The sequence below is a fragment of the Syngnathus floridae genome, chromosome 11 (genome assembly GCF_059516105.1).
Source record: "Syngnathus floridae isolate MCC-2025c chromosome 11, RoL_Sflo_1.0, whole genome shotgun sequence".
Taxonomy (NCBI): Eukaryota; Metazoa; Chordata; class Actinopteri; order Syngnathiformes; family Syngnathidae; genus Syngnathus; species Syngnathus floridae.
In genome coordinates this window covers 7,637,448-7,659,589 of record NC_142423.1, presented here as the reverse complement: position 1 = coordinate 7,659,589, position 22,142 = coordinate 7,637,448, and the positions used below count along the sequence as shown (strand labels likewise).

Genomic DNA, 22,142 nt, shown 5'->3' with positions numbered 1-22,142 from the left:
AAGTTCACATTTAAGTTCATGTGTTAAATAACCTATGGTGTGTCCACCTAATATATTTGTCATAATCACACTAAAAGTCCCAAGTCCTAATGATCATCGTCACACACACATCTGGGTGTGGTGAAATTTGTCCTCTGCATTTAACCCATCCCCATGTGATTTTGATCCATCCCCTGGGGGAGAGGGGAGCAGTGAGCAGCAGCGGTGCCGCGCTCGGGAATCATTTGGTGATCTAACCCCCCAATTCCAACCCTTAATGCTGAGTGCCAAGCAGGGAGGCAATGGGTCCCATTTTTAGTCTTTGGTATGACCCGGCCGGGGTTTGAACTCACAACCTTCCAGTCTCAGGGCGGACACTCTACTACTAGGCCACTGAGCTAAAAGAACAAATGGAATCCATTATCACAGTTTTTAATACAAACTTGATTAGATAGAATTTGCGATACAATTACTTTGGATAAAAAGACAACAAATTGTGACCTAAAGTCTAATGCTAACTTCACAGTATAAAATAATTTTATATGTTTACCACAGTGTCAGGAAGAAATACAATAGGAATAAATTGCAGTCCAGGATTACACATTCTTGTTTTTGGCAAAGGTGCACATTCATTAAAGAAAAACACATCCAGTATGTCTCTTATTTTCTCTTACAGTATACACAAGTATCAAATATTGATATTATAGCTGTCCAAGTACTTTATAATGATTTAGATTTTGCAATAGGATGTGAGTCACAGAATAACAGGTAATTAAACGGTCAATAATACATATTTTGTTACATAGTAATTACATGTTTGAAATGAAACATCTAAATTATCACCCAGTATTACGATATTATTGGCATTAAGAAAAAATATTGCATCGTTAGTTATTCTGAGATTCCCACGCTGACTGTGTGCACACTTAAACAGTCTGGCAACCAAACAAAGCATTTAAATCATTTCATCCACCTGTATGTTTCATCACTTCTGTGGTTTTGGTTTCTTCGTCGATAGTGAGCCCAGCGATCTTATCTTGTCGTTACTCCATGTTATGAACAGCAAGAGCGACAAAGCCTTTTCCCATCCTTGGTATAGCAGCCAACACCACCGTCTTTCCCCACAGAGAACTTGACGTTACAAACCTGAGGAAAAATGTGAGTTGACTCCAGCTTGCTCATGCCCATGTATGTACTTTGTAGTCTTGTGATGCCAATACCTCACATCTGAAGCACTCTTTGTGGAAGATGCGTCCCTCGCTTTCAATATGCTCTGGCAAATTCCCATCACTGTCCATAATTAGCTCATGGCAGGCACTGCACTTCTTAGCAAACTTCCTTAATATATAAAAATCAAAAGCAAACGTTAAGCAAGAAAAATAACCAATTGAGAAAAAATGACACCTCAATTTATAAATGAATGCAAAGCTACAGTCTTCGTCTGTTATTGTCATACCTGGCGTAGTCCAGTTGGCAGTAGAGTTCTCCAGTATCCACCTGAATGAAATGTTCAAGTGGCTGTTTACATGTCACACAGGTAAAACAAGTAGGATGGTACACTCGTTGGAGTGCCCGAACTTGTCTCTCTCTTATCTTTTGTCCACAAGACCAACAACATTCAAGAGTTTTCTGCAAGAATGAAAAGAACAGATATTCAACCCCTAAATTTGATGTGGCTGAAAATATGAATCAGAATTTTGAAATTCTTTCACTGGATGTACCGAAGACTTGTCTTTACCTCATGGCACTCTTCACATTCCGGAACTTCTGCTTCGTGGTAGAAGGTTTTTCCAGCCAGAAGGCAACTACAGGTCTTGCACTTGAAGCAGCTTTTATGGTAAATCCTCTTCAAAGCAGTCGAAGCTGGTTCTGTAAAAGGTATGGGCTTCTGACAGAATCCACACAAGCCTGCAGTGCATGTAAATTAACAAAAAGTTAGTTTGTGTGCATCATCCGTGCCTGAGAGTTGCTAATATAGATCAGGAAAAGGTCACCTCTGCTCTCACTGGGCTTGTCCTTCTTGATCCCATTTGGCTGTTTATTTGTAGTCACCCCATTAGATGAGGCTTGTTTTTCCACCTTAAATGCAAAGCACAGAGTTAATGTAAAAATCAATCAACTCATTATAACTCTGGAATTGAAAAGCGGATCGATGGAATTTTGGCCACGATGGAAATGTTCACCTCTTTTTTGGGAGGTGGTGACTGGGGTGAAATCGGAGGTCTTGAGACAGGTTTTTGGACAGAAGGAGGTGATGGTGTGGGGTGCGGTTTTGGGGGATATGACTGCATCTCAGGAGGAGGAGAAGGTGGAAGAAGTGGAGAAGGAGAAGGAAGAGGAGGAGGTAAGAAGACATCAGTTGAACCTGAAAGGTAAAATAGAAAGGCTTTCGATCAATAAATTAATCAAGCATGGCTGTGACCAGTATCAGTGTCAAAAGTATCAAGTCTAAAATAATACCGGCAAGATCCCTGTCTTGATTTTCCCACTGCATTCCCATGTCGCGTCCCGAGTGGACAGATGCACGGCTCGCAGATGACGACGTCTTTTGGGAAATCTCATCGGATGTTGAGGTGAGAGATCCCGTGCTCTTTCGGGAAGGCCCAACATGTACCCAGCCCTTTTTGGTCCCATCTTTTTGCTGTACCTTGATTTGGTGAGGATTTGCCAAGCTGATGAAGAAAGTGGACACTTTCCTATTGGACTTTTCCGACTCCATGCTAAGAAAAAAAAAAACATCCATGGTCGGTACAAAGTTCGCACTGAGCAACCGGGATATTATAACTCGAGTGAACAGTCATCAAGTGACCTTTTCAAGCACACAGTATTTTATTTTAGATATATAAATTAAAATAAAAAATAAACAATAAAAAATAACCATCATATATAAATAAATAAATAAATAAATACATAAATAAATAAATAAATAGATAAGAACAAAACACTCAGTTGTCATTACCTGAGACGTGAAGTGATGAAGTTGTGTCTATTGGCAGCTTCTCTTCGTCGGCGTCCCAACAGCACTGTGTGACTTGTTGATTTTTCTTGATGGACTTTATGCTAAAGTCAGTGATTATATCGACAGAGAGCCACTCCTTGTTTGCTTCTCAACTGCTTCCTTCTTTTCTCTCTCCACCTGGCAACGTCACTTCCGCGCTCACCGTAAAAGGCAAACGAGACGAGAGACCGGTTACACCCTTAGAGTTATCACCTGTAAGGCATAACGTGTAGGTCTACGATGAAAACATGGTTATAAACAATTATTGCTTGATTAACGTCTGCCTTTAATGAAATGGAATGTTTATGATCAGGGGCGGCGCTACACTGGGGCTTAGGGGGGGCTATAGCCCCATCAGAAATCCTGAAAAAATCCTGTATATTTAGCTCACAGTTATTATACCATTGAAAGAAAATATATCGAAAGTACTGTAAAATGAAAGATAAAGCAATGCTTGTGCAATACATGAGTCCACTTTTTTATGAATGCAAGAGTCATAAAGTATGTGATAATATTTAACCGCAGCGAAACGTAGTCTCACCCTTATGCTATCTTCTGGTAAGTCCCCAGGGTGTTTCCAGCAACTTTATATCATTTCCCAGCACAACTTGTTGTATACTGCCTCAGTTTTCTCCTCCTCTTCCTCATTGCACAATATTTTCCTATTTGGCATGGTATCGGCACATGTTCTGTCATGTACATTTGGTTCATGTAAATAGAGAGCAGAGCATGAAAAAGCTGGGTTGTTTTCTTAATCAACTCGCTGGTTAGCTAAGGATTTTGAGCAGATTAGCTTACTTTCGGGTTAATTATTTTGACCAAGCTGATTGGGTTGAAGATTAGCTTTGGGCAGGCTGAAGTAGTTGCTGAAGTTGAAGTAATATAACAAATCTACTTTTTGTCATTTTGACTGAAATGAAATCAGAAACTATCGATAATGTGGTCACAAGATTTTTAATTTATACCAAACATAACTTGTATAGGAGGTAATTATGTGTTTTTTGATGATGTTTTACTTGTGCGTTCCCTTTTTCTGTAACTGGAGTTTTGGCCATTATTGGTCATGTTGGTGTCCTCTTCTTCCTATAAAAAGGAGACATATCCATATTCATTAAAACATTTGGATTTTCTTGAATGCAATGGGGAAAAATAACATTGCAGAATATAAACTTTTTTTTTTTTTTGCACAGACCTTTATTGCAAGCTGCAGCAGGTCTTGAGAGAACAGGAGGCAGACACCTTCTCCCAGGAAAGTGACAAGGACGTGGAGGACGTCAGACCAGTCTCCCATTGTCAGCATCAACACCAACAGGGCCCCCAACCGCAGCACAACAGTGTGCAAAAGGGCATCTGTGCCCGTCTGACGTTTTTGATCCTCTGGGTAAAATGAAAGGTTCATTTAGTACTGGGACACCCATGACGTTTAAAGGTGCATATAAAATCTTTCATGGACCCAAAAAGAGCAAAACATGTCTTTACTGATCCCCACCTTGATTATAGACCACCAGCATTGTGTAACAGAGTGTTAGGGGAGTCCAAAACTTGAGCGCATCCTTCTGGGACAGGAAGTGCTCATAAACTGTGGCGAAGGAAGCCACCACTGCCACGGCAAAAACCAAGACGACCAGTCTCTGCAGAAAAGCCAGCAGGCTGTGTCCTGAGGATAGGAGAACAATGCACCTCCCACAGTAACGCTCAGTACTGTGTAATGGATAGAGGCGGGCCACGTGACTCCACAGAGCGTTACAAAAGCTTGCCAGGGCCCAACTGAAGGCGGCGGCCAGGAACAAGCTTAGGGAGCTGTGTGGCGCTCCCTGATGGAGAAAGGAGAGAGTACAGGTGATGCCGCAACCAAGGGAAAAGTGGCTCTGGACCAGTCCTAGGCCTCCGCCACTAGAATCCTAGCGGGGGAAAAAAGCATATCAGCGACCGGGCTTGATCGAGAATATGATATCTGCTTCTCTGTCTTGACTCACCAGTCGAGCTGATATCCAGGCAGAGACGGCTCGGAGGGAAAATTCCAGCACTATCAGCGAAGAAACTCGAGGGCCAACCAAAGAGAGGAGGCCAGTCAAAGCCCAGAAATGGACAAATGTTCTCCAATTTGTGCTGAGCGGGCTTTTTGATGATGCCGTCGTCTCCTTGCTCTCTGTTTCAGAATCACTGCTCAGAAAGATGTTGAAGATAACTTTGCGGCCTCTTACCAAGGACAGCAAGGGTGTCCAAATTGTTTTTTTCCAAGGGCCGCAATCCATCATTTTATTTGATTTTTTTCTTTATACTTTATCCATTTTATTTCAGTTATCAGTCAGACGTGAAGCCATCGGTGCTTAATTTATTCTGAAGTAACAAATGATATGTGATTGGTGGAAAACAAGGAAGTGAATGAGACATTTTCTCTTCTGTTCTCCTGCCTTGCCACCCAGTGTAGAAAGTAAGTAGTACAATAGCGGCATTGAAAGGGGCTGTCCACTTATGTCAGTTATTCCTTTTAGCAGGCCGCTAAATACAGACAACAGGCTGCAAAAGTTTGGACATCCCTGATGTACATTACTAAACAATTTCTATTGCAAAAAGCTCACCTGCACATTTCAGTGAAGTAGTACACCCTCATCAGGCTGCACAGCACTGTTATTCCGCATGCAGCTACGATGCCTTGAAAACAACACACACACACAAGTAAATCAAACATTGAGTGTCATAATTTACCCACAAGTCCCTAACTCACCTTGAAAAAAGCAGTCAAATGGATTGGATTCAGTAGGAAGGATCTCCAGGATCAAAGAAAAGGGAAAAAGCATGTTTCTGTTTTCCTTGTGGATTATTTACGCTGTAAGTGACATTTAGTCTGACAAACTCCACGCCTGGTTATGGTGGATTCCTGTAAGCCAAGCCTCTGGCTAAAGATTAAATGGATCTCCCCGGTGGCTGCTGATCATTGTGAACACCAATAACACTGAGTTCCAAAGGTCAAAAGTGATTTGACGAGGATTGTCAGTGTAATCGTTGCTTGATGAAAGAGGTTGAAAATCCCCTCAAACAGAGACTGTGAATATCAATCAAGCAGATTCAGATTGTGTCACACGAACTGTTTAATCTACATTGTGCAATTTTCGTTTTCAACAAAGAAACATGATGAATGTAATTAATTTATTATTTACAGTTGTTAAAAAGGCATTCATTGGATATTTGTAGAAAATATCAACAAATTAATTGGTAACAGCAGCACAGTAAGGTGATTTTTTTACATTTTGTGAAAAGGTTCCATGTCCAAAATGATTTATACTCCAATCAGCACATGCATAGCAAATGTTCTAAATGTATAATCAAATTAAATTATATTAGACCTGAGGTTAGTCCCTGTTAAGTGGAAAATAAATATAGTATGTCTTGTCATTGATTAACATTAAGATGGTTTCAAAACACACTTCAAAAACTAGACAGGAGCTTTTTGTCCGAGCAGCATGTGTTCATTGTTGGTCAAGTAGTTCTTTGTTAATCCTTCTTACCATCCTTCATGGGACGTTTGTTCTCCTTTAACAGTAAAAAAAATAAAAAATAAAATTATCTTGCAACATTTGCTGCGTGTACTTGGGTGCATTCAGGCCCGTCCTTGTGTGTGTCTGTTTTTCACTGCTTGTTGCCTCATCAGATCCCAGAATAGCATGCTGAGAACTGTGTGTGGAGCCAAGCGGAGAAATACCGGCCCCATGCCTTTGTACAGACCGAGCAGGCCTTCAGCTTTGCACACTTTCAGCATACAATCGAAAAAGCCATTGTAGAGACGGCCCTAAGAGGGGAAAAACAAAGTTTATATATTCAGAATCAATATCCTATAAATGTCAAACCTTGAACCTACCCTGTGAAAATCATCCACTGGTTGGTTGTAGAGCCGCGTACTAATGACATCAAAGGGTGTCATGGTGATGGCCACGGCGACCCCGCTGATGCTAGCTGCGATTAAAGCCACAAGCCAGTTGGATCCAGGACTGAACCACTGCAAGGGAGGGAAAAATGGTAAAGGTTTGCACCTGTTGCGTCGGAAAATGGCAGCTGTTTATAGCGGCGGCGACTGTACCTGGGAATGTAGCACCCACTCCTTGGCCGAGGTGAAGGTTGCTAGTTGAGCAGCTGAACCAACCATGACGCGAGGCACGGCCCCATTCACACCTCTCCACAGTCCAATTAAACCTTCTTTTCTATAGATTGTAGCAAAAGCATCAGATACTCCCTAGAATGAAAGAAAAAGTCACTCATTAAACACATGTCAGCATCTAACACAATCATTCACATCCATGGACAATTTAGAGTGCAGTTAAGCCAGTAAAACAGTATTATAGTTTTTTTTTCAGTAAGCTACAGTAATTTTACTCATTTTTAGCAAAGTATTAAAAAATATATATATACCCGTATTTTTATACTGGTTGTTTGTGGATGTGTTAGCATCAAGCTAGCAGTAAAAGCAAACAAATGGCAAATGTGTGTGTGTCGTACCACATGGTTATGCTGATGGCCCACTGCTATGGCTTCTACAGTTTGAGCCTGCAGATGTGTCTTCACCTACGAATGGAGGAAAATATTTTTATTTTGTTCTCATTTTTTGATAAATCAAACGCTTGGGATTTGAGCAGGGGGGGTGCAGAATTTTTACATCCACTGCACACACAGATAACGTCAGAGTCAGATTTTGTTAGATTTGCCTTATATATTCATTCATATATTCTACAAATCTTGTCAACTAGGGCAGAGGAAGGGTTGACACAATGTGCAGGCTATATATAAAGTAGCTAAATATACAGCAGCAACATGTCATCACAGAATATTGCCTTTCCATGACAGTGCTAAACCCTCATGACCAGCAAGTAGAGAAGAACATGCTCAGTAATTCCAGGACTGCGATGTCCAAACAAATGAACCTTTTCTGCTGTCATCGTTTGCACACGATTCATTGTTTTGGCCATTCAGCAGGAATTTGCTGAAAAACTTATGTCGTCTTAAAGTTTCTGGACAAAGGACATTTTAATGCACAGCAGCACAGTGAGAGAACAGGAAAAGAAAGTTTCTTCGCTTACCAGGTAGGCAGGAGAGGCAACGAATGCCCCAAGAGCCCCGGCGCCCGCTCCTGATAGGACACTTCCTCCATGGTAGGACGTGATGCCAAGAGCTTCACAGTAGGAATAGCAACCCAGCCTCACGCCGTTCATCACCCCCTGGTAGACCAAGCCGACAGAGAGCCCCTTTTGAAGACCCCGGAGTCCGTCCGTACGGCCCACCATCCAAAGGGCCTGGAGGACCCCGCGGTAGTGCCTCTGATAGGTGCCCCGTGCACGAAGCTCTCCCTGAAGCTGCAGACGGGTCTTGACCACTTCTAAAGGGTTGGTGAAGACACAAGCTGCGCAGCAGGCCAAGGCACCCAAGGCGAAGTCCAGAGATGGGGGTGGCGAGGGGGTCAACATGGCATGAGGCACAGGTGCCACTGTGGATGCCATAATGTGAGAAGGCTACTGAACTTCTGTTAGGAAATCTGCAAAAGAACAATTGTCATGTCTCAGAGGAGAGAGTTACACTTTGCCCTTTGAGATAACAGCCGTCTTCATCAGGAAGCTGCTTGAGTGGAACATGGATGCCAGAAAGAAATGTTGTCAACCGGTCACATGCTCCTCCTCTGTGTAAATGGCTTCCTTGTCTTCTATTAAGAGAGGTGTCATCTGCAACAGGAGAGTGTTTGCTTTTAATATAAAATGGATTGTCATGGGCCATATTGTCGTTGTTTCCCCTCAAAGAGCCGTTAGTTACAACTGCAAATCCTTATAAATGGATAACCTCCTCCTCATATTATTCCAAACACAAATTGATGGACCTAGATTTTAAATTAAAGGGGTTCTGTGACATGCATTCACTAAATAAAAATGAAGACATTTTGTAATCTTCGTACATGTTTTAGCAAGAAACAAAAAATAGAGACGTGATTTACTTTATTTGACACAAAATGGTGAAGTTTCCTGAACCTCACACCTGTGGCTTAAATGATTCAGTGTGTGTTACATGGATATATTTTTCTTGTTTGAAGTGGAAAGTTTTAGTTTCTTGGACACTTGCATAAACAACTATTTACAAATAAGTCCTATTTCTAGTCTAGTTCTAATAATTTTGCTCATGCGGTAAGTCATTCAAACTAGCAAACAATCGACACTAAATACGTCATTGCTGCAGAAAGTTGTCAAGAGTAAGTCCAATTTTATGCAATGCATGCAAGTTTATTATCATCTAAATACTTTTTGACGAGTGAGTTCATTTAAAGCAAGATTTGGCACTAGCAGTGATACAATTGTAATGCTGGGCTAAGTCATTCAAACTAGCAAACAAACGGATGGGTGAATGACACTCACGTGATAAAGTACCCCCGGTCTTCGCAGTGCTGACTTCAGTCTCACTTGGTCGAGTGTTTTGATTTCGCATTCGGCTCCATTCTTCGCTCTCCCAATGTAAACATGTGTTCATACTCATTGTCAGTGACTCCGCCCAGCTGCAAGGCCGCAGCCAATAGGGACGCGGCTCAGTCTGCCACCTCACCACTGTACAAATCTCCACCAATCAAGTGTCTTGCATGGTCTCCCCAGTGGGAGCTGTGTGGGTAAAAGGTTAACGATGGCGAGACTGGGGGACTGAGTGGACTCGGTGGAAGATCTCGGGTGAATACGGGCAGCACAATTGGTGCTGACTCAAGGTCAAGATTGTGCAAAGTGTGATCATCAAGGGTTGCAATTTTGTATTGTGATGAAATTTATAAATAGAAAATATGGGCAGTTTCTAAGATTCAAACTGTACTGAACAAAATCGACAAACGTAATACACCATTAAAAAAAACTATATATGTATGCTTACTAGTAATGGTGTTGCTATTTTCTGGAGCCGATAGAGGGCGTACTTTGACAAGGATACAATAGTATAAGCTTAAAATGATTGATCACCAGTTATGATGATTCTGTTAGTCAAGCACAGCAAACATTAACAGAACAAATAAATCATGGAGGCCTTTACTGTTTTACTATGTTTATAGTACAGTGCCACATCTCTCACAACTTTTAACCACCACCGTGCATTAACACGCGCATACGCATACACACACTCACACATACAATTTTCAATGTAAACATTGCAGGCTTAAAGAGTGATACCAAAAGCAAGGTAGTCGTCATGTTTCTGTCAATAACATCCTTCTTTAAGAGTTCAGAAGACGACAGAAGCGGAAATGTTATGGTCCGGTTGATCAGCCTAACAGGAGCTAATGTCTTGGCAGTCACGATTTTATTCGGTGTGGCTAAGATAATTCGTTTTGCAGAAGCCAAGAGGAAGTAAATTGTGAAGTGGAACATCTAGATTCCCCAATAATCCTTCCTACAGAAAAAGGCCTTGCGTGTCAGTTCCTTTGTGTGGGTCATGGGCTGAACCCCTACAATCCCAACCCTGGCGTCGAGCTCCATTATTACCTCTTTGCACGGACAAAGTACAAGGCGTTTGTCTTAGGGTAGTACTTCACATTCTGTTTCTTGTCCATGAGGCCTCCAAAAATAATAAGCTCCCCCCTGCCCTGCACCACAGTGTGCAGGCTGGTCTCCGGTGGCCCCGTAACTGCAGCAGGGGTCCCGTTTCCATAAACTCTCCAAGCCACGGTGCCAGCGGTTTTGGCGCGCGACACATCCAACACGTACATCTGCATTGGCTTGCAATTGATGCAGACTGACTGATACAGAGGTTTACCTACGTTCAGACTCTGGGGCGGATGATGGCCCAGGCGCCGGGCAATTGGCGGGATAGGGTGTCCGTCTGCTCCGGCAGCCTGCGGGGGGCTGGAGGAGGATGACGGAGGAGTACCGGGGGGAACCGCTCCACCAATTCCTCCAGGAGAAGCTCCCTGCGTTTGAAAGGAAGGCGACGATAACGAAGACGGTAAAGATAAGGAAGATGTGTTTTCCACTGCCTCCAGGCCTCGTCGTAAGGCAGAAGGGGACACGGCTCCCGGTGGAGTACGCGGGGAACCCGTGGGAGGTGTGTGCAGGCCGTTAGTGCTGGGCACTTCGGGATGGTGTGCGGCCTCCCAGCTGAAGTCTGTAGAAGCAGGTGGATGGGTACGAAGGGGCGGAGATGCAGCCTGAGCAGGACTGGTCCGCGGCGACGGGGAGGAGCCATTCAATAACGGCGGATGGGGAGCTAGAGGCGGGCTGTCGGGACATTGTGAAGGAGACGGCTGCTGGGAAGAGGATGGGCTGCCGTCTCTGGCACTTCCTCGGGCTGAGGGTCGGGGCCTCAGCGTGCCCCATCGGCCGTTAACGCACGGAGCCTCTTCGACAGCGCCCAGAACGACGCCAGCCGCCCCGCTCCGCACTGGGGATTGAGAGCGCAAAGAAGGCGGTTCCGGGCCCAGTGGGGAGGGTATGGCACTTATGGGGGAGGGCCGAGAGTTAAGACTTGGGCTGAGTGGTGCCCGGCCCGAAGGAGCCTGTGAGAAGACCACCACACACTGGCCCACCTTGAGGGAGAGTTGAACGACACACATCAGGACATTGTTCATTTAGGATTTCAATCAATCGCCATTCATTCGAGAGAATTACTCTGCAAGCTGGGTGGCACCAAAGCTCCGGGGCACCGTGGTCCTCGTTCGCCACCTGCAGCTGCTGCCACCTCCACGCGGGTGCTTCTATATGAAGCAGCCAGGCATCCTTGAGGAGCTTTAACACACGGTAACACTCAGGTAAGTGCATGGGCAAGGCTGCTGAGACAAGTGGCAAACTGGCGACTCAAATACACTTACAGCATTGGGGCCTCCACAACCTCCCAAGATAAGCAGCGTGTGATCATCAATCACAATCTGTCAGGAAATCATCAAATCAGAGGTGCATTGCCAACAATAATTAAATAATAATTTATAATAATTAAATAAAATAATTTGGTTCTGGTTTTTCTACCTGTGACTGGCCACCTCGTGGGTGTGGGCACGGACCAGCTATGGGTGGTTTGGACCAGGACCATTGTTCCAGGTCCAAAACCCATACCTCATTACTCCTGTTGAGCACACACACACACAAGTTAATAGCCATACAATGAGGCGTAAAAATATGTAAATCATACGCTTTGTTTAATACAATGCATAAATCAACCCAGGATGAGAATCATACATTTGCCGTGCTCCTAATGAGCCTCCAAACACCACCATGACATTTCCAATAACAGATGAAGAGTGGCCGGCCATGGGCGGCGGTCCTTGTGTTGTCACAATGCAGTTCCACCTGACATAGAAGGAATGCACATGTAAATAAATGCAGAATGGTTAAAAACAGTCCATTTCTTCCCAGTCACCAATTCTTTGAAGGGGAGTAGGTGTGGATTTCATCGAAAAATCTCTCAGGTTGGTGCAATGGGTAAGGACTTGGTCTAGTCCAGCCTCCAAACAGCACTAATAGATCTTTATGCATCACCAGAGTTGCTCCAGCTTTTGGAGATGGATATGAGCCTGGAGAGAAAAGAACATTGAAAACATCACATGGACCCACTTTTCTATTCTTTCCACTGTCTTACCTGAAGCTAGCGGGCGAATCCACTCCTTGCTGTTCAGGTCCAGTCTCCATAAATCATTAAAGGCAGCATTGCAGCTACTCTGGGTGCAGCCCCCAAACACATACATGGACTGGTTGGAGTCATAGTAACATGCACCTGCCAAGAATATTTAAACAGACTTGAAACAGAAAGTGCACAAAAGAATTTCAACATTTTAAAAGGAAGTATACTGACTGTGTGAAAAGCGCTGAGTGATTGGCGTTCCTGGATACGGGTATGTTCGACTTTCCCACTGAATGTTTCCCTCCTGGACAGCTCTCATGAAACCATGATAACACTGATAAGCGACACCTAAAAAAATATTTGCAAAAGAAGCCCCTTTAATATTTAACAAGTCTTCCTCGTCGGCTGTGTTATTAAAATAAAAATCACTTACCTTTGATGAGGCGATACCACTGCTTGCATACAAGTGCAGCTGTTTTGTGCTCCTGGTAAGGCGACAGGAAGGACAGGATGTATTCAAGGACTTCCTCTGGCAGCTCCATCATGGTTCTCCCTCCAGCTTTGGCACAAGAATCCATGTTCCCTTCTTCCCGATAGGACCCCATCTTTGATTCGAGGGCCTCTATTATTCCAGCGGGGTCGGCGCCGTCGTCCTCTGTGTCCATGGCAACAAAGCATCTGTCATCATGGTTGGTCGTTTGGGACATTATGGTCTGTTGGGACAAGGAAGAGCTGATGGTGATACATGTGCGTGATGTTCATTAAAGGACCCAAAGTAAAGCCTGCTCCATAAATATTAGGTCAACACAGTTCTGGCTCTACACACCACAATGGATTTGTAATGAAACGAATAAGATGCACTTTAACTGCAGACGTCCGGCTTTAATTTTAATAGTGGCCACTTCAATTATTTATGGACAGTTCTAATACTGAGGTTAGCACTGGAAATAAATCAGGTATACTATTTTTACTTTGTAGTGGTAGAGTATTAAAGTACATTCAAATGAACAACCCGGTGACTTAAACTGTGCCCGTTGAAACAGTGCAGGTTTAAATTGTTTTGTTGTTTGGGACGGGTGGTCCCCAAACACATCCATCCCACTATCTCGTTAGCAACAACAAACTACTTTACCATCACAACATAACAGAAATGTTGTAGTACTCCTCTTTTTTTGGGAGGGTCGATGACTGCTGGGGACGTTCAAAAGCAGTATTTAGAAGAGTGTCTTTCATATCTCGTGTTTTAACGGTCTCTCGGGGTGTTAATGCTAACAACACTCACTACAGCTGGCTAACTTAACACTAGCAGCTAACGCCTAGGACTGTTTGGTTAGCGAAGGGTACCACAGCGTTTTCATTCAATGCACAACCAACAAATTGATATAAACCTTCAAACCACTTCATGGTACATTGTTCCAACTACTCAACAGTCTCGGTGATACGAGTAAACGGGTGCTGACTTCCTTGTGTACTGCTGATAATCTGCGCTAACGTTAGCTTCAACAGAATCTGTGCGCTAACTAGCTGGTCCGGCGGACACATCTTATAGGGTTTTTTGTCAATGACGCTGTCACTTTCAGGCCTTTTTTGCCGCGAGAGCGTCAACAGTACCGCCGTTTAAGACGTGCTCTTCCGTGACTGTGTTTTAAAGGTCGCCTCGTTCCCGGGTATCAGCTCCGGCGTGTCCTCAGCAGCCTCCGAGCGGTAGCCATCTTCCATCTACCAACGGCGTCCTCCGAAGTACACCGAGCGTACAGCGACACTCTGGCAGCGGTAACAGCCTCTGGACTGCCCCATTGGTTGGGTGGGTCCTCCGCCTGGGCGGTCTGAGGCAGACAAGGGAAAGGGAGTACAGTATGGTACCAAAAATAAAAAAAAAATACACAAGTTTGCCTTAGGAAAGTGTGTTTGCTTTCTGGTCGCACAGAATAGAAAACTGACCCAATATTTTAAACGAAAAACAATTTATAGACTAAGATTACATCATTCTTATTATTGTAAGTTATGGCCTTAAATACTTCGGTAGGAACTTATCCCAAAATAAATTTCATCTGCTGCACACTAGTATCATTGGGGTACGGTAATTTCGGTCCGGGTTTATAAAAAGACTGGACTATGCGGGCGGAGTACGCTGTAGGGTGCAGTTGCTATTCCTGGGATGTTGCGTTCAAAGCCGTTGGTTATTTGGTCATCATGTAAAAAAAAATGGTTTCGAGTCGTATTTTCACCAGTGCCTGTTGATAAAATGAACAAACTGGAGTCACCCTTACAAATTCGTGTCTGTAACCCCTTGCATGATGCTGTATTTGACTGCAAGTCATTTTAAATAAAGAATCAGAATGAAACTAAGGTTTAATAAAAATACACACTCACTCGCCATTGCGTTCACAAAGTTGAGTACACTCTCTGCTTTATGTGCAACAAATAAATGCGATAAATCTGCAATGTCTTAGCAATTACATTTGTGGAGATTTAAGTGTGAGACGTGCTTGGAAGATGCCGAGTGGACGTGACGCCAAACATAAGTATGAGCTGAGGCACCACTGTAACCAGGAAGGGTAGGTCGATAGCTGGGGTAATAAAAAGGTTGGCAGTCCTGTGAAGTCCGTTTCTTTCATAACATCGTCGAAAATTTCGAGCAGATTTCGAGTGAAGCGAGCAGACGTTTTTACTTAACCTTACCCGCCCCGGAGCCACACACTGCGCGGATGGGAAGTCGCAGTTAGCTGGGGTTGAAGAGCCAAAGCTGGGCGTTTGTGGGCTGTTAAAATGGAGGATGAAGAGGTTGCGGAGAGCTGGGAAGAAGCGGCAGACAGCGGGGTAAGAAACGCAGATAGGGCAACCTTTACTCTATAATCTTTGTGTCCATCTATTACGTTCCAGTGATCGGCAGCGTCCAGGTACTTTATTTGATATCGATCAAATTGTGTTCATTGTAAATAACTAGCCTATTACTCCCCAACAGGCCTCGATGCCGAGCGACTACATTGACCAAAAGGAAATGTTATTTTCCAGCACATTAGTTATTTTCTTTGGTGTATGGTTTTCAGTTTAATTTGTTTTGTGCGTAAATAAATAGTTTAGAGCCGCTCTTTGCGCAAATAAGGGCCAGGGCACACTGCAATGGAACGTCATAGTCGTGGAGCTATTAATTAGTCACGACAACTTCAGTCTTAAGAGCCTTCGTTACTATTAACGATTTTGATTGTAAACGTTCATACGTGTTCGTAGTGTTGGAATAAATTGATAATTTATGTCATGGGTCTCGGTTTCATTTACCACGGAAACTAGGAACGACGTCACTTCCGTGATTCCGTTAAGTCGGAAATCCAAGATGGATGCCTCCTGTTAACGTTGTGTACCCCCTTGCCTCAGGAGTCCTCTCCACTAATATGAAAATAATAGTTCTCTCGCCAAACAGGCGTCAACACAAAATAACATGTCAAAAATTTTGCATTGCACACGAGTTCATATATGACAAAACTCTTAGGTCCTTATTGGATGCATTGCATTAGTCACAGTTAAATAAATCACAGCTTGGTTGTACTCTATGTTTTCAGGAAATAGAGAGAAGACTTGAGGCAAAGTTGAAAATAAACCAGCAGGCAAAGTAAGTAATTCATGGAAAGTATTTGAAATGGATACAAAATAATAACATTGTTTCTTGGGAAACTTTATCTGTGCAGGAAGTCTACTTCAAGTTCACCTGTGAGAACTGCAATTGTAATCCAGGACGAATCTCTTCCTGCAGCACCACCACCACAAATTAGAATTTTAAAGCGTCCGTCAAATAACGGTACTGCGGGAAATCCTGCATCATCGTCTCGGCCTTCCCAGCAGATGAAGTCTTTGGCACAGCGAGAAGCGGAGTACGCGGAGGCTCGTCGGAGGATTCTGGGTAGTGCTTCATCTGATGATACACCTCAAGACAATCCAGGCCAAGAGAGGTATGACTTTTCAGCAAAAAAAAAACCTGACATATTGGTTCTGCTCTAAATGAGTAATTTGGCTTTCTTCATTTCTCCAGGCCAGTACGTATGGCTGCACAGCCACCAGAACCAGTTCGTCCCAACAATCACGCGATCCGCCAGCCTACCGGGCCTGACGGTACCTCAGGCTTCCGACTCGGCAGATAAACCAGATCCACCTGCTATTAAGGTCAAACGTGTTCCCAAGAGCAGTGAGTGGAAGGGTGTGCGGTATCAAGAACAGAGTGGTGTGTGAACATTTGAAACACAAAGATAAACAATGCGCTGGTCCACCCGCTCTCTACCCAACTTAACTGGCATGGTCTTTGCCATCATCTGCCTTTGTCTTTTCCCTACGTGGAGCAATAGAAGGGGCTGGCAGAAAATAGCCACATCCTTGTCTGTTCTACGCCAGAAGGAGGCTTTTGCCTAACATCCCTAAACACTGTGATACTTTGCTATACCATGAGGTGCCCTTTGACGCTTAACTCGTTCGCAGGCGAGTGCCGGGATGGCCGGGTCGGGCACTTCTGGCTGAATTCAGTAAGTCTCGGAACAACCCCTGGAAACGAATGAGCTGGCCCTGTCATGGGAAGTTGAGCAGGTCATGCCTTCTGATAAGACGGGTTCAGGCGGTTAAGTATTTGTGTTAAATTAGTACGATTTGAGGCACTAGAAAGTCAACCTGGTGTCCCCCTGAAGTCACGCACGTTGCTTTTTGTGTTTTAACACTCAAGGGGTGCAAAGGAGCTGTCCACGCACAATAGTGTGGTGGTGACTGCCCAATAGTCAGCCAGATAAAATATTCAAAGGTTTCATTATTCAAGCAATAACAAATGTTTTTCTTCATTTAGTTTTCAGTCATTGTCAGTGTTGAAGTGGGCTGTTTTCTTTGAATTGCATCCTGTTTTTGTTTCGCAGGGTTTTTTTTTTTGTCAAGAAATTTAATAGATTATAGGAGAGTTGAATTAAACACAAGAGCTGCCACATGAAATTGTAGAGACTTTAAACAGTCCAACTTGCCATGCAAAGTATTGTTTTTTAAACGTTTGACCCATTTTTGCCTTAAATCCTCAATGACAAATTTGCTTATTCATCTAGTGCTTATTGCACTTACGAATGTCACATATGTTTTAAGAAAATAGGGGAAAAAAACACAGAAGTTGTCTGAAGTACTCCATAATTTACTTTTAAAAGAAATGAAATAAAATCATACGTTTTGTATTCTAAGCCATTGTAAAAAAAAAAAAAATCCACTCTAATATTTTACACAAATGAGAGAACGATTCATAAAATAAATATCACAAATCTGAAAACAACTTCATACTGAAATGTTAAACAATTTGTTAAGTCAAAATGTCTAATTTGTCTCTACATTTTCTCAGTCTCCCTTGATGGACATTAGAAATATAACACCTTGCAGTTTGATTATTACCTCGCTTAAAATTCATTTAGGTTGAGAGAAAATCTTTTCACAAATGTCAAGTAGGAGAAATGTTATGTGCTAGAGTTTGTGTCTATTTTGATATTTCATCTGTTTTTCTCTGTTCTGCCTGTGAATGGAATGGCCTCGTTGTGTATGCATTGCTCTCACTAGGTTTCTAAATGACAGGCAACAGTCACATTAAACCTGGGAAAGGTCACTAAGGTTAGTAGTAGCAAAGCTCTATTGCTATCACGAAACTCAGGGTAGCATGTATATTTTCAAACTGCTGAACAGTATGATGCAATGCCATTTATTTGGGACGCTTGCTTGCCTGGAAATGCTTTAAAAAAGGCACAAATTTGGATATCCCTGATAAATTCCTAAAAAATACAATTTAGTCGCTTCTACAAAAGGGAAGCCAATTAATAAAATTGAAATATGAAAGTAGTGCTCACACTCTCCGCAACTGTCAGAAACATTGTGTGACTATTTGGGCTCATGAAGCTCAGTTCTATCACAGCATCCGTATAGTGTGAAGCTTACTTGATGTCATATTTGGAATTCTGAAAACTCTGATAGAAAAAAGAAAATCCCTTTAATAAACCTACCATAAAATAAAATGTCTTGTGTTTTATGTGATTCGGATCATTCCTCCTGTGGAAGTTTGTGATAATGTCATGTGGGCATCACTTCGATTCTCGGACTTGACAGGCTTTGTTTACAAACCACATCATTAATCCTCCTGTACAGTGGGGGCGCTGTAGGAAGCGTGCCACGCTTCTTTCTCAGTCTCGTACTTTTCAAGCAAGAGCGGCTGAAGTGTACAGTTGTGCACTGTGCAGTGAAAGTCGGAAGTTGGACTTTTACCAAGTGACACTGGACGAAATGGCAGAAGACAACAGTTACGAATCGATGCTTTGTGTGAAGCCCGAGGTCCACGTCTACCGGATTCCGCCACGGGCGTCCAACCGTGGATACCGGTAAGATAAATATTCGATTAACAGGATATCCCGGAACTGTCAAGTCGCTAGGTGAATATTGCTAATGTTTCCATTATCGGACACCCACTTTGCAACGACACGTTTATATTTTCTTTAAGTCACGTCTTCGCCTTTCAAATCAAACTAAAAGCCAATTAACCTAATTTGAAGGTCGATTCCCAAACCTACATCTTGGTTGTATTAAGATGTATTTTACAGCACAACTTTTTTCACTGGTCGTCATTATTTTGGTGCAAACTTTCATGATCGTTTTCTCTAGACGCGGTAAGCTATTGATTTTCCGTCTAGTGGTTTAGTGCACACAGGTTATTATATTCGTTATATCAAAACTGACATTTTTGTTCATACGCTCATCTGTTTTCCCGACATATGGAAAACGGAGACCCAACTTCCCTATTTTAGTTAAGTTTTGTGCGGATTGAAATTGTGAGGTCACAAGAACACCAAACAACAACAATCAACAGGTGCCTTTACCTTTATAGGATTAGTTCTATCCAGCTGCCACCAAAGTTGAGGATTAACGGTTCTGTTCTGAATCTTTGATTTCACTTCCTCTTGCTGAACGAAACTTCAACCACTTGTGTTAAAATTACCCCTTCCATTTTTCTTCTAGTGCTGCCGATTGGAAGCTGGATGAACCGGCGTGGAGTGGGAGAATGAAAATCACAGCAAAAGGAAAGCTGGCTTACATCAAGTTAGAAGACAAAAACACAGGTTAAAAAAAACTAGTTTGACATTCTTAGTTGTCAAACAAGTTTGAGGTACAATTGTATCCTGTTTGTGTTTTTAGGAGAGCTTTTTGCCCAAGCTCCCGTTGATCAGTATCCGGGCAGTGTAGTCGAATCTGTCACAGACTCCAGCAGGTACTTTGTTATCCGGATAGAGGATGGAAACGGTAAGACGCTTAAATTGTTTGCCATAATGAAACAAGTCACATATTATATTATTTGCATTAAATGTGCGATACAGAAGCTTTCAAATCAATGGGTGTTTTCATTGTAGGTCGTCATGCTTTTATCGGTCTGGGCTTTGCTGATCGGGGAGACTCCTTCGACTTCAACGTTGCATTGCAAGACCATTTTAAGTAAGTTGTATCCAAAATCAAATATCCCTATATTGAAAACAATCAATGATATAATTGGGCATATGCTTTCAAATGATGCTCTTTAGTTATACAGACACATACTCTTATTTCTAAAGGTGGGTCAAGCAAGAAGGCGAGCTAGCCAAAATGGAAGCAACCCAGAGGGACGCACCAAAGCTTGACCTCAGCTTCAAGGAGGGTCAGACCATCAAGATCAGCATCGGGGTGAGAATATGTTCCTCCAGCGTTACAGTTAATTGGATAGACAATCATTTTAACCATGGGTTGCAGAATAGGGACCATGGTAATATGGTATTTGTCTTGCGACAGAACATAAAGAAGAAGGAGCCATCTGGTGCTAAGCCGCGCCCCGCGGCTGGGGGTCTGCTTCCACCGCCACCTGGAGCCAAAGCTGGAGGCGTCCTCCCACCTCCTGGTAGCCAGCACACCGTCATACCTCAACAACAAAACACTGGTGATTACATTTCTGTTCCCATGTTAAAATCTATGCAGGAGTCGGGTCACCGAAAAAAAAAATCATCATTCATTCATACAGTACATGCAATAGTGACTAAAAGTAGATGTGACCATGCATGTCTAAGCAGACGCTTACTTCATTTTGAACACTTATATTTGAGCTGTCCTTATTTTAGTTATTTTAGTCCTCCCATCTGTGGTCTCTTCTCAAGGTTTCTCATTTCCCCTAGCTGGAGTTTTGAGTTTTTCCTTGCCCTCCTGGGCGTTTAAGATCAGAAGTCAAATAAAGAAAGTCAAAAAAGTCAAATAAAGTCAAAGTCGAATAAAAACTCTTGAATCTTCTAGACTTTGGGTCCCCTATCTCTGAAACCCAACCCAGCGCTGACTTGTGGGGGGATTTCACATCTGCTGGCTCCAAGTAAGTTTTATTGCAGGCTACTAGCATAATTGTCCAAGTCGTTGTTGTTGTTTTTTTAAATCTTTTTGGAAACCAAGAAAAATAAACCACAACAAATGTGACAAATATGAAGAGTCATTTGTCTCAATTCAACTTGTGCACATAACCACAATGTATTTGCACGCACATTGGTATTTTATTGTTGTTGTGACAGGTTAGAAATTACTTGTGTAATTATGCTTTAAATGTAATATCACATTCAATCCCATTTTGTTCATGTTTCTTCACTGTCACCCCTGTGCATCCCTTTCGACAGCTCCAATAAAGAAGATGCTGCAAAATCAGGCTGGGTGCAGTTCAGCTGAGTGGGACAGATGTGCACACACTCCAGTTGCATACATTCCATGGAAGGAATGATTGGGAAAAAAAAAAGATGAAGTGGGAAATGGGGCAAAGTGGTTTGATTAACTCACAGCACCCACCCACACATACCAACCTGCCCTAGAGGAAATATGGTCAATGTATATTATGTATTTACAATCATGCTTTTTCATGGAGCATCCTTCTCTGTGTTTTTTGTAAGTCATGTGACCACAAAATCTATGCTGGTTGGAGTTCTTTCCTCCATTTTCCCCTTAAATCAAACCACCTCATTTTTCGTTTTATTAGGACTCTCTCAGTGAATTCCTTGACAATCTGTGCAGAATCAAATTAGATGTATTTTTGCCGCAGCCGTCACACAGTCTGTCACACTTTTTTTTTTTTTTTTTTTGCAGACCAACCGAGTAAAACAGTTTACCTTTAGATTTTTTTTTTTTTAAAGGATAGTCTTAGTTGAAGCTGCAATCCTGAGCTCATTAGTGGTCAATATGCAATTTTGATTAATAGTTTTGCATGGCATCAATGTCAATGTAGAGTTTTTAAACATAATAACCATTTCTTGTTTTCAGGTTTGTCTTTGTTTACCCCAAGTTTGTCTTTGTTTGTTCTTTTAATGTGCCTTTTACCAAAAAAGAAATGTCCTCAATCTTATTCAAAGCTGCACCGAGTATTGATGAAGTGCCTCTTTGGGAAAAAGAGTGTATAAAATGTAAACCTCTTTGTAAATAAAAAGTATATTTCATGTTCTGTTTTTCTCTCTATAATAAAATACTTTAGTTTTACAGATGTATTTATTTTTTCACTGAAAATGCTTATTAGCTGCACGGGGGCTTTTCCCCGCGGATAACAAGTGACAATTTTCATTGTGTAGAA

General features: G+C 42.6%; 6 protein-coding genes across 13 annotated transcripts; 2 read left to right on the top strand and 4 right to left on the bottom strand.

Moving 5' to 3' along the window:
- Window positions 1-395: 395 nt before the first annotated feature.
- On the bottom strand, window positions 396-3,086 carry fblim1 (filamin binding LIM protein 1). Its single transcript, XM_088388492.1, has 8 exons — window positions 2,939-3,086; window positions 2,440-2,699; window positions 2,163-2,344; window positions 1,974-2,058; window positions 1,718-1,887; window positions 1,436-1,608; window positions 1,200-1,317; window positions 396-1,125 (listed from the first exon to the last, which is right to left on the bottom strand). Exons 2-8 carry the CDS (start codon window positions 2,696-2,698, stop codon window positions 1,033-1,035), a joined length of 1,080 nt encoding a protein of 359 aa, XP_088244618.1. The 5' UTR covers window position 2,699; window positions 2,939-3,086; the 3' UTR covers window positions 396-1,032.
- Window positions 3,087-3,424: 338 nt separating this feature from the next.
- LOC148390778 (transmembrane protein 82-like) lies at window positions 3,425-5,934 on the bottom strand. Of its 3 annotated transcripts, none has more exons than XM_088388489.1 (7): window positions 5,706-5,934; window positions 5,560-5,632; window positions 4,954-5,140; window positions 4,467-4,878; window positions 4,170-4,354; window positions 3,994-4,060; window positions 3,425-3,666 (listed from the first exon to the last, which is right to left on the bottom strand). In XM_088388489.1, exons 1-7 carry the CDS (start codon window positions 5,776-5,778, stop codon window positions 3,569-3,571), a joined length of 1,095 nt encoding a protein of 364 aa, XP_088244615.1. In that variant the 5' UTR covers window positions 5,779-5,934; the 3' UTR covers window positions 3,425-3,568. The 3 variants fall into 3 exon arrangements, with proteins under 3 accessions (XP_088244615.1, XP_088244616.1, XP_088244617.1); XM_088388490.1 differs by having other exon boundaries at window positions 3,525-3,639; XM_088388491.1 differs by lacking the exon at window positions 3,425-3,666 and having other exon boundaries at window positions 3,916-4,060; window positions 5,706-5,933.
- A 117-nt stretch (window positions 5,935-6,051) lies between these two features.
- Window positions 6,052-9,526, bottom strand: slc25a34 (solute carrier family 25 member 34). Of its 3 annotated transcripts, XM_088388496.1 has the most exons (7): window positions 9,367-9,526; window positions 8,543-8,685; window positions 8,050-8,453; window positions 7,472-7,537; window positions 7,056-7,208; window positions 6,837-6,974; window positions 6,052-6,767 (listed from the first exon to the last, which is right to left on the bottom strand). In XM_088388496.1, exons 3-7 carry the CDS (start codon window positions 8,431-8,433, stop codon window positions 6,579-6,581), a joined length of 930 nt encoding a protein of 309 aa, XP_088244622.1. In that variant the 5' UTR covers window positions 8,434-8,453; window positions 8,543-8,685; window positions 9,367-9,526; the 3' UTR covers window positions 6,052-6,578. The 3 variants fall into 3 exon arrangements, with proteins under 3 accessions (XP_088244622.1, XP_088244619.1, XP_088244621.1); XM_088388493.1 differs by having other exon boundaries at window positions 8,050-8,685; XM_088388495.1 differs by lacking the exon at window positions 8,543-8,685 and having other exon boundaries at window positions 8,050-8,501; window positions 9,367-9,509.
- Window positions 9,527-10,013: 487 nt separating this feature from the next.
- fbxo42 (F-box protein 42) lies at window positions 10,014-15,575 on the bottom strand. 3 transcript variants are annotated; one of them, XM_088388487.1, is made up of 11 exons: window positions 15,218-15,575; window positions 14,147-14,361; window positions 12,969-13,248; window positions 12,767-12,883; window positions 12,554-12,688; window positions 12,335-12,488; window positions 12,154-12,264; window positions 11,944-12,040; window positions 11,790-11,846; window positions 11,590-11,706; window positions 10,014-11,507 (listed from the first exon to the last, which is right to left on the bottom strand). In XM_088388487.1, the coding sequence occupies exons 3-11, from the start codon at window positions 13,240-13,242 to the stop codon at window positions 10,464-10,466; spliced, it is 2,106 nt and encodes a 701-aa protein (XP_088244613.1). In that variant the 5' UTR covers window positions 13,243-13,248; window positions 14,147-14,361; window positions 15,218-15,575; the 3' UTR covers window positions 10,014-10,463. The 3 variants fall into 3 exon arrangements, with proteins under 3 accessions (XP_088244613.1, XP_088244614.1, XP_088244612.1); XM_088388488.1 differs by lacking the exons at window positions 14,147-14,361; window positions 15,218-15,575 and adding an exon at window positions 13,924-14,131; XM_088388486.1 differs by lacking the exons at window positions 14,147-14,361; window positions 15,218-15,575 and adding an exon at window positions 13,668-13,917.
- On the top strand, window positions 15,043-17,888 carry LOC148390775 (SUZ RNA-binding domain-containing-like). The gene is made up of 4 exons (XM_088388501.1): window positions 15,043-15,355; window positions 16,096-16,145; window positions 16,222-16,482; window positions 16,563-17,888. Exons 1-4 carry the CDS (start codon window positions 15,305-15,307, stop codon window positions 16,669-16,671), a joined length of 471 nt encoding a protein of 156 aa, XP_088244627.1. The 5' UTR covers window positions 15,043-15,304; the 3' UTR covers window positions 16,672-17,888.
- Window positions 17,889-18,720: 832 nt separating this feature from the next.
- On the top strand, window positions 18,721-22,051 carry necap2 (NECAP endocytosis associated 2). Of its 2 annotated transcripts, none has more exons than XM_088388499.1 (8): window positions 18,721-18,909; window positions 19,544-19,644; window positions 19,721-19,825; window positions 19,933-20,014; window positions 20,131-20,239; window positions 20,345-20,450; window positions 20,837-20,909; window positions 21,205-22,051. In XM_088388499.1, exons 1-8 carry the CDS (start codon window positions 18,815-18,817, stop codon window positions 21,251-21,253), a joined length of 720 nt encoding a protein of 239 aa, XP_088244625.1. In that variant the 5' UTR covers window positions 18,721-18,814; the 3' UTR covers window positions 21,254-22,051. The 2 variants fall into 2 exon arrangements, with proteins under 2 accessions (XP_088244625.1, XP_088244624.1); XM_088388498.1 differs by having other exon boundaries at window positions 18,722-18,909; window positions 20,345-20,489.
- Window positions 22,052-22,142: the final 91 nt, after the last annotated feature.